This window comes from Ranitomeya variabilis, chromosome 4, assembly GCF_051348905.1.
Source record: "Ranitomeya variabilis isolate aRanVar5 chromosome 4, aRanVar5.hap1, whole genome shotgun sequence".
Lineage (NCBI taxonomy): Eukaryota > Metazoa > Chordata > Amphibia > Anura > Dendrobatidae > Ranitomeya > Ranitomeya variabilis.
The window spans coordinates 689,259,226-689,269,751 of NC_135235.1; the positions used below are offsets into that span (position 1 = coordinate 689,259,226).

At 40.2% G+C, this 10,526-nt stretch overlaps 1 protein-coding gene across 2 annotated transcripts in view; it reads left to right on the top strand.

Moving 5' to 3' along the window:
• LOC143767660 (uncharacterized) overlaps positions 1 to 10,107 on the top strand; it is a 52,667-nt gene extending 42,560 nt beyond the window's left edge. The window contains exons 2-7 of one of the 2 annotated variants that reach the window (XM_077256123.1): positions 1,252 to 1,400; positions 1,530 to 1,709; positions 1,791 to 1,914; positions 1,998 to 2,095; positions 3,862 to 3,952; positions 7,666 to 10,107. In XM_077256123.1, coding sequence (XP_077112238.1) covers positions 1,323 to 1,400; positions 1,530 to 1,709; positions 1,791 to 1,914; positions 1,998 to 2,095; positions 3,862 to 3,952; positions 7,666 to 9,209 — 2,115 coding nt within the window. In that variant the 5' untranslated portion in view covers positions 1,252 to 1,322 and the 3' untranslated portion in view covers positions 9,210 to 10,107. Of the gene's footprint in view, positions 1 to 1,251; positions 1,401 to 1,529; positions 1,710 to 1,790; positions 1,915 to 1,997; positions 2,096 to 3,861; positions 3,953 to 7,662 lie in introns of both variants that reach the window. The other variant, XM_077256122.1, reaches the window with a different exon arrangement.
• Positions 10,108 to 10,526: the final 419 nt, after the last annotated feature.

Here is a 10,526-nt window from a genome sequence, read left to right on the forward strand (position 1 = left end):
CGCCTCACCGCTGCATGCTGCCGCTTCGGTTCCTATAGCTGCTGTGCGGTGAAGGACCTGTGATGACGTCACTGTCTTGTGATTGGTCGTGAGCGGTCATGTGACCGCTCACGTGACCGCTCACATGACCGCGACGTCATGGAAGGTCCTGCGCGCACAGCAGCTATAGGAAGAGGAACGGACGCCGCTGAGGAGATGTCTGGGTGAGTATAACCATTTTTTTTATTATTTTTAAACATTCTATCTTTTACTATAGATGCTGCATCTATAGTAAAAAGTTGGTCACACTTGTCAAACAGTATGTTTGACAAGTGTGACCAACCTGTCAGTCAGTTTTCCAAGCGATGCTACAGATCGCTTGGAAAACTTTAGCATTCTGCAAGCTAATTACGCTTGCAGAATGCTAAAAAAACACGAAAAAAACGGAAAAAAAACGCAAAAAAAAAATGCGGATTTCTTGCAGAAAATTTCCGGTTTTCTTCAGGAAATTTCTGCAAGAAATCCGGACGTGTGCACATACCCTAAATCTAGTGAAATCCACCAACCCTAACAGTGTCTACTGCTTTTTATGTTTTTTTTATTTATTTTTACAAGAATTGTTGGAGCCAAGTTTCTTTTAAAACATTTTAATATCTGCTTTTTCTGGTGTTTTTCTTGTAATATAGGAAACCAAAGGCCAGAAATAAACCCCAAAAAACACGGTACATGGGATCAGACCATTTCTATCCACAGTGTTTGTGCAAACAAAAAATCTTTTATAAAAGCCTCAAACTTCTGTGTGTGAATCAGACATGAGATCTAACGTGATAGAAGATTACAGTGCGGGGAAGACTGGAAACCTTCATATAGACGGCCGGTGGTGATGGAGTCAGTGACGGACTCTGGACAAATCTGTTAACTTTCTAGAGCCGTAGTAGAAGATGAAGATGTCGTCCTCATCATGAAGTAGTTATTTCTCCTGTCACGTGTAATGAATATCTCCTGCAGTATTGCTAATGCCGATTCCAGTGTCGGTAAATGAGTCGAGAATTAGCGTTATGGAAGATCAGTCTATGAGAAACGTATTAAGCTGCCGACTCCGAGGGAGAAACTGCTTGTTGTCTGTGGCGTAAATATATAGGTTTTATTTGTAGATGTAAAGACAAAACCTAAATACTGTAAAATAATAAATTTCTTCATATGTTTCCCTTATTAGCTCCAGTAATTGTATTACACAGGATTTTTATGATGTTACATTTTCTTATCATTCAGGTCTCTACAATATCGGTCCTCTCAGTGAAGATCTTCAATAGAAGAGAATTTTCCTGATTTACCCATCAAAGATGGATATGCACAGAGACAAGATGGCAGAGAGGATATTACATCTCGCCCTAGAGATCCTCTTCCGGCTTACTGGAGAGGTGAGAGATTCTGATGACGTCACATTACATCATTCTTATCTATGGGAATAACAGATGGACAGAACTGGAGAGGTGAGGACCCTGGAAATGTCTGTAGTGAGATTTATTAATGTGTCTCTCCATAAACAGGATTACACAGTGGTGAAGAAGACCTCTAGTGAGCGCTGTCAGGACCCTGTGTCTGAGGGATGGGGAAGACTCCTGAGCCCAATCAAGGGGCCGCCACCTCACCCCTTCATACGTGAGGATATCGACTACCAGAAGGTCCTAGAACTTGCCTACAAGATGATTGAGCTGCTTATTGGAGAGGTGACATTGCTGGAAATGCTGGGACATTATACAGTTAAGCTATGAAGGGATCGGAGATGATGATATCATTGTATGTGTCAGGTTCCTATAAGGTGTCAGGATGTCGCTGTCTATTTCTCCATGGAGGAGTGGGAGTATTTAGAAGGACACAAAGATCTGTACAAGGACATAATGATGGAGGTTCCCCAGCCTCTCACATCACCAGGTAATAGACAGGACTAAACACACATGGCCTATAATTATCTGTATGTAGAGAATGAATTCAGTCCCTGTATGTGTTTCCTCCAGCTCTATCCAGTAAGAGGACCTCACCAGAGAGATGTCCCCATCCTCTTCTTCCAGAGAACTGTAAACAAGAAGATCCCAATGTTCCTCAGGATCATCAGGTAGATGGAGAAAAGGTGTCATGAGATGTCTCCTTTGATATGTAAATAGCTGTGAAGGTCTTGTGCTCAGGCCTGTTTTATCCACTAGTATTATAAAGTCATGGCTGAAACTGTTGGCATCATTAAAATTGTGAAGCAGAAAGTGAAGTATTTCTCCCAAAAAAATAATTGCAATTATACATGTTCTGAAATACACTTCTATTTCTTTTGTGTGTATTGTAACAACACAAAAAAATGGCAAATTTTGCATAATTCTCCCAATAAAACCCAAAATGGGCTGGGCAAAACTATTTGCACCATCAGCTTAATATTTGCTTGTACAGCCTTTGGAATAAATAACTGAAATTGCTTCCTATAACTATCAACAAGCTTCTTACAACTCTCAACTGGCGTTTTGGACCATTCTTCTATTGCAACCTTCTACAGTTCTCTCATATTTGAAGGTTGCCTTCTCCCAAGAGCAATTTTAAGATCTCCCCACAGGTGTTCCATGCTATTTAGACCCGGGCTTATTGCTGGCAACTTCAGAATTCTCCAGGGCTTTGTTTCCATCTATTTTTTAGGATTTCTTGAAGTATGTTTGGGGTCATTGTCGTGCTGTAAGACCTAAGACCTAGAATGCAAATCCAGCTCACACTGGGCACTACATTGCAATCCAAAATCATTTAGTGATCTTCACGTTTCATGATGGCTTGCTCACATTCAAAAAATCCAATGCCAGAGACCCTCAAAACATCTTTGAACCTTGATCATATTTGACTGTAGCTACTGTGTTCTTTTCTTTGTAGGCCTCATTTCATTTTCAGTAAACAGTAGAATTATGTGCTTTGCCAAAAAGCTCTACCTTGATCTCATTTGTTCACAAGACTTTCCCAGAGGGATTTTTGCTTAATTACTGCTGTCTAGCTTTTTTATGTCTCTGTATCAGCAGTGGGGTCCTCCTGTGTCTCATGCCATAATGTTTAATATCATTAAAATGTCAAAAGATAGTTTGCGCTGATGCACCTTGAGCCTGCAGGACAGCTTGATTTTTTTTGGAACTTGATTGGGGCTGCTTATCCACCATCCGGACAATAGTGCATTGCAACTTTTCATCAATTTTTCTCTGCTGCCCACATCCAAGGAGATTAGCTACAGCTCCTTGGGTTGTTAACTTAGTGATTATGTTGCACACCATGGACAAAGAAACATCAAAATCTATGCAGGTGGACTTGTAACTTTTAGATTGTAGATATTTTTCAACAATTTTGATTCTCAAGTCCTCACACAGTTCTCTTCTTCTTTTTCAGTTCTCCATGCTTAATGTGGCACACAAAGACACACAATGCAAAGATTAAGTCAACTTCTCCCCTTTTTATCCGGTTTCGGGTGTGATTTTCATATTGCCCACACCTGTTACTTGCCACAGTTAAGTTTAAATGAGCATTACATGCTTGAAACAAAGTTATTTACCTGCAATTTCGGAAAGGTGCCTACAATTTTGTCCTGCCCATTTTTGGGGTTTTGTGTGAAATTCTGTCAAATTTTTCTTTCTTTTTTGTGTTGTTCCAATACACACAAAATAAATGAACATGTGTATAACAAAACCTGTGGAATTGCAATAATTTTCAGAAAGAAATACTAAACAATTTCAAGGATGCCAACACTTTCAGCCATGACTGTATGTTTTATACTTGTGTAATGAGAACGGTGGAGATGACAGGATTAGAGCTGATCATAGATGTGACTTCTCCATCTGTCTGTGACTTTTACAATATTTGTTTCAGGGTGAAGATCTGACCCATATTAGTACTTCAGAGACATATGTGAGGGGTGATGAGCGGTGTAAAGAGGAGATTCCTACATATGACTACCCAGGTGAGTAGTGATCACTAAATACAAGAAGTCACAGATTCTTCTCAGGCATCGGCTGTGGCTGCTTTATCGGTGGTGTAGTCCAGCCGTATCACAATCATGTGATCACCATTTTGCCTCTAGAGCACAACATTCTCCTCCACCCAAAACTGTTCAAATGACTTTGGTCATTGAAAGCCCTTTTGTATGTAATTTACAACCTGGAAGATCCACCTGCCCCCTGGGATTAGAAGACGCTGGCCGTTACCTGTGTTTATCTGTAAACTACAAACCCAACTACAAACTTAGAATGTGCTAACAAGTTAGAAAATCATTATGATGGGCCTATAAGAGAAAGTGGAGGGTAATGATGCTGTTGACTTCCTAGATCCCTGATATCTTATTGGATGAATCTACCTTCTCCCCTTCTGTGCTGATGAATGTTCTCATATGGTACCTATAAAACCAGGTCCAGTTTTTCTGGCCAAACTTCACTTATGATCGCCAACCTTAAATGTGCAGTGAAGACCAAGTGTGAATTTCTGTACAATAACAACAGAGTTTTCCTTTTTCCTGACTTTTCAATTTATTTCAAAACCAACTAACTTCAAGCAGGATTGTGATAAACTACATGAAAAACATTACACTTGTTCCATGATATATCTCTAAACTGTGCGTGGCTGATGGCTGTAATATACATTCATTCACTCCTGCACGATATGTGTTGGCATGGCTTCGAGCCCTGGTTTCATGGATTCACTCCACATCATAAATTTCATTATGTTTTCGATCATAAGGAATTCAGATTACTGCACAATCTCTCCTGAAATGGGGAGCACTAAAACTTTCTCTACTCTTCTGGTCAGGACTCATAATAGCTCCAATGGTCCACCATAAATTTATACAACTCCATTTTAATGTTGGAGTTCTCCCCCAAGACATACGTAATTGTTGAGGATGTAACATATTCTTTTATTCTATGTCTTCCTTTACAAGTTATTTCTGTTTGATAGTTTAATTGTGGTGGGATCAGTATGCCTCACTTATGTTACTCTGTAACTCCCTGGAAGTCTTTAAAATAATATCTCCATTACCTCTTCCTAGTGCCCGAGATCTAAATTTAAGACACCTGAGCTCTTTAGTATTAAAAAAAGTTATTTTTAAATGTCTAATTTTTCCTCTTCAAACTCATCTGACCAAAAATATTGGCCCTTATGATAGTTTAGATTGCGAAGAGCCACCAAGCCCCATACTTTAATTACTCCAGAGAGGTTTCACCACTACTTACTCATATTTTACCCATGAAGACTGTTGAGTTTGATCATTTCAGTAGATGTGTTCTTGTCTATACTCAGTTTGACTACAGTACTTAGTGCCCAAAATCCTCTGATTAAAGGGAGCCTGTCACCTCAAATTGGCGGGATATTTAAATGAGTTTTTACCGGTCCGATGGGCGGCATTTCCTCTTCATTTCTCCACCCCGTCAGTCCCTGTTATCCGCAATATGTTAGTGAATTAAAGTACGTGTGCGCCATAGTTGGCGTGTGCGCAATGCAGTCTTCGGTGGCGCACACGCAGTATGCTTTGCCCAACTGCGGGCAAAGCCACAAAGCATTACTGCGCATGCGCCCGCGCACTATATCCCGCAACACAGCAAAATATTTCTGGGACATAGTGCGCGGGCACATGCACAGTAATGCTTTTCGGCTTTGCCCGCAGTTGGGCAAAACATACTGCACGTGCACCACCGAAGATTGCATTGCGCACGTGCCAACTATGGCGCACACGTACTCTAATTCACTAACATATTGCGGACAACAGGGACGGACGGGGTGGAGAAATGAAGAGGAAACGCCGCCCATCGAACAGGTGAAAACTCATTTAAATATCCCGCCAATTTGAGGTTCCCTTTACAACCCTGCTGTTGTCTTCGGTCAAAAACGACCGACCATGAACTTCAATATTCTTTAAAATATTCAAGATGCGGCTCTGAAACCCATGGCCGACTGACCCATCCTCATTTAAGTCAATCAACCACAAGTTTCAGAACCGCATCTTGAACACCCCAAAAAATACCAAAGTTCAAAATCCATCTCCCCAGACCGAAGACAACAGCACTTCCCGCAGCCAGTTTTGTGTTCCTAATCAGGGCCCATTTTTCTTTCACCTTATGTGGTGATAACTTTGGAATTCTTCACAGAGGATAAGGAAACAAATGGACCTTACAAATTATTTTCCAATAATTGGACAATACCATATATACTGTTGTACACTACTGTCTGAGCACGTGGCAGGATTAAGAATATAATGAGTGCTATTTAGCTATCTAAATGCAGATCTTGCGGGAACAGTTTGCAGACACAATGTATTGGGGGCACTGTTCAGCATCACCTGGCACCAGTAAATATGGCGACCACGAACAGACGTCTTCATTTTCCAGATCCTAGGTTTTATCTTGCTCATCACCCTTTAACCCCTCTACATGCATATGGATTTACACAAAGACCTCTAGGCTTGGGCCACGGTGTTGCCTACTGTTCAGTGGTGTAAGATGGGATGAAGAATAGTTAGGTAGCAGAGTCAGAACCAGGATGGCAGAAAAAATATGAAATCAGAACACACGAGTAGTCAGTAAACAGGCCGGGGATACAACAGGAAGCAAATACACCAGCTGAGAATGGAGCACAGAGGACTGAACCAGAGAAGAACAAGGCTGTATCTGGCAGCTTCCAGAAATATGCTTCACGATTTGGTAGGATGTGGGGCTTTCCAATTGGCTGAAGCAAGGAGCAGATTACTCTAGTATTACTCTAGCTGCAAAGCACGTGCACACATACTGCCAGACTGGATGGTACTAGAGGTCCCAGGCTCCCTAACCTTAGTGGCTTGAGTTTTTGGTTATGACGTTTCCTCCATTACCAGCGCTGCCTACAAAATCAATAAGGTGGCTCCTGGTAACGGAAGCAGATGTCTCAGGAGCTGATGTCAGAGGAGATGGGACACCTCATTTGCAGAAGCCCCAATATAACAAAATGGCAGAAAACCAGAGCACTAGAAATCCCCATAAAATGACACCATTTTGGAAATTACAACCCTCAGTGAATTAATCTATAGGAGGAGTGACTCTTTTGACTCCACGGACACTTTCCTGAAATTGGCACACAATGGAAGTTGGAGAGTAGAAATTTGCCATTTTATTACCCAACACATAGTGCCCAGATTGTGCTCCAGGAGACACACACATACTATAAACTAAGTGGGTTCTTTACTCTGTAGTAATACCAAATACATGGATGCTAAATGTGGTTTGGTCACATTGCAAGTCTCAGAAGCGAGGGGGAGATTTGACTTTGATAGAGTGAATTGTGCTAGATTGGTTAATGGAAGCCATGTTGCCTTTCAAGATCCTTTCAGCCACTAATAATGTGGATACCTCTGTTTTTCCATTGACAGATGATGGACCTGAGTTGCAACTTGTTTTTTGTGAGATGAGTAGAAGCTTATTTTTTACTACATAACATTTGGTGGCTTTTTATTTCTTATTTGGGAGGCAGAATGAACAAACAGTTGAACACCATGCTCTAATGGTTCACCTAATTAGGTTTTCTATTAGACTGTCAATAATTCAATATTTTTACATAATTTGCCATTTCTACAGACAGTTAAAGTAGTAAATGTTCCAAAATATAAAATTCAATGATATTTTATTAAAAAATAATTGGTTTTATTCTTAGCAGATGACTGTACCAGAAGATCAGAGGGACAGCTGACAGCTTCAATTTTTAAATTGGATGATCTTGAGATCCCACAGAATACACTTGAAGTGAATGCCATTACTCCAGATATACCATCATCCCTTCACAGCAAAGATCTATCATCCGATCCTTTGAAACAGGTCCTATCTTCTGATTCATTACTGACTACTAAGGAAAATCAAAGTTACAAAATAAGTATTAAAAAACAAACTGCTCCAAAAGCACAGAAGCTATTTTCATGTTCAGAAAATGGAAATAGTTTTCCCCTTGAAAAGTCTTTTCTTAAGCATCAAAAAATTCACAAAGCAGAGAATAGATTTTCTTGTTCCAAGTGTGGGAAATGTTTTAACCAGAAATCAGATCTTGTTAGGCATGATAGAATTCACACAGGGGAGAAGCCATTTTCATGTTCCGAATGTGGGAAACGTTTTAACCAGAAATCAGATGTTGTTATGCACCAAAGAACCCATACAGGGGAAAAGCCTTTTTCATGTTCAGAATGTGGGAAATGTTTTAGCCTTAAATCACATTTTGTTAAGCACCAGAGAACCCACACAGGGGAGAAACCTTTTTCATGTTCAGAATGTGGGAAGTGTTTTAGCCGTAAATCAGATATTGTTATGCACCAGAGAACCCACACAGGGGAGAAGCCTTTTTCATGTTCAGAATGTGAGAAATGTTTTACACAGAAACCAGATTTGGTTAAGCATCAGAGAACCCATACAGGGGAGAAGCCTTTTTCATGTTCAGAATGTGGGAAATGTTTTACAGTGAAAGCGCATCTTGATAGGCACCAGAGAATCCACACAGGGGAGAAGCCTTTTTCATGTTCAGAATGTGGGAAATGCTTTAATCGAGAATCGTATCTTGTTGTGCACCAGAGAATTCACACAGGGGAGAAGCCTTTTTCATGTTCAGAATGTGGGAAATATTTTAGCCATAAACCAGATTTTGTTAAGCATCAGAGAATTCACACAGGAGAGAAGCCTTTTTCATGCTCAGAATGTGGGAAATGTTTTAACCAGAAATCAGATTTGGTGAAGCACCAGAGAACACACACAGGGGAGAAGCCATTTTCATGTTTAGAATGTGGGAAATGTTTTACACAGAAATCAACTCTTAATAAACATCAGAGAAGTCATACAGAAGAGAAACCTTTTTCATTTTCAGAAAGTGGAAAATGTTTTAACCGGAAAGTGTATCTTGATAATCACCAAAGAACCTACACAGGAGAGAAGCCTTTTTTATGTTCAGAATGTGGAAAATGTTTTAATCAGAAATCAAATTTTATCAGACACCAGAGAATTCACACAGGGGTGAAGCCTTTTTCATGTTCAGATTGTGGGAAATGTTTTAACCAGAAATCAAGTTTTATCAGACATCAGAGAATTCACACAGGAGAGAAGCCTTTTTCATGTTCAGATTGTGGGAAATGTTTTAGCCAGAAATCAGATGCTGTTATACACCAAAGAACTCATACAGGAGAGAAGTATTTTTTCATGTCCAGAATATTGGAAATGTTTTAACCAAAAATTATATTTTCTTAAAGGGATTGTCCATTAACAGGGCAACCCTTTGTCATTCCTCAAGTTTGGCCTTGTTAAAATAAAATCACTTATACTCCCTTTCCTTGCCAGTGCCTTTCCAGCTGTGTCGGTACTCACATTCCCTGTGCTCGTGTGAGGTTGCTACATCTCATGAACCCTGTGCACAATCACTGTCTCCGCCTTCGGACGTATTGAACATCAACAGGAAGCCAGGTCTGCGGCTGCTCTCTTACTTCCTCTTATTGTTCAGTTCGTCTGAAGGTGGGGACAGTGCCACCAGTGCTGATTGGGTGCAGGGCTCACATAATGTAACACCCTCACATAGACCCCGGAAATGCAAGTGCCGACATCACTGGAACGACACCAGCATGGGAGGTTTACTTAAGTAGTGTTATTTTTACAGGACCAAACATGAGGAATGAGAAGGGGGTTGTCCAACCCCTTTAAACTCTTGCATCATGCATGTGCTGTATATTGTGATAGCGACGTTGAGGAGCATCGCAGTGGGAGTGAGCTCCTTGTCTTCTTCCATCAGCACAACGCGATGCGATTGCGTTGTGCCGATCGTCTCAATGGTGACCCTGGGCCGCAACATGGCTGCAGCTTCCTTCAGGGAAGGTAGCCTATGAGCGCCTGCTAAGAGCAGGATCCGACATGCCTCCTCCCTGCCTGTCAGACGCTACTCTGATGTACTGCACTGCAGAAGCATTGCAGAGTATCAGATCAGTGATCTGTCAGTGTAAGGATGATGTACCATAGTGGAACAATGTAAAAAAAAGTTATTAAAAATTGTATAAACATTTTTTTTAAATACCCAAATAAAGAACAAAAAAATGAAAAACATTAATCCAATAAATACATTTATGTAAAAAAAAAAGTGCAGATATTTGGTATTGTCATGTCTGGAATAACCCGACCTATAAAACTGTTAACTAGTTAACCCCTTCATTGAACACCATAAAAAAAACGAGGCAAAAACTATGCTTTATCATCATACCGTCGAACAAAAAGTGCAATAAAACGCTATAAAGATGAATGGAAATAAAAATGATACTGCTGAAAACATAATCTTGTCCTGCAAAAAAAAGCCACTCAGAATAAAGTGATGCAAATTTTTTTCTATTGTGTAAGAGCTCCAAAACATAAAAAAATATATAAATGTGGTATTGCTGTAATCATACTGAAAGCACCGAGTAATATCCCTTACGGGGTCATGAAGGATACCATATATAGAAACCAAGAAAAAAACCTTCACTAGAAGACCAAGAATGCTTATAAAATATAATAAAGTTTATT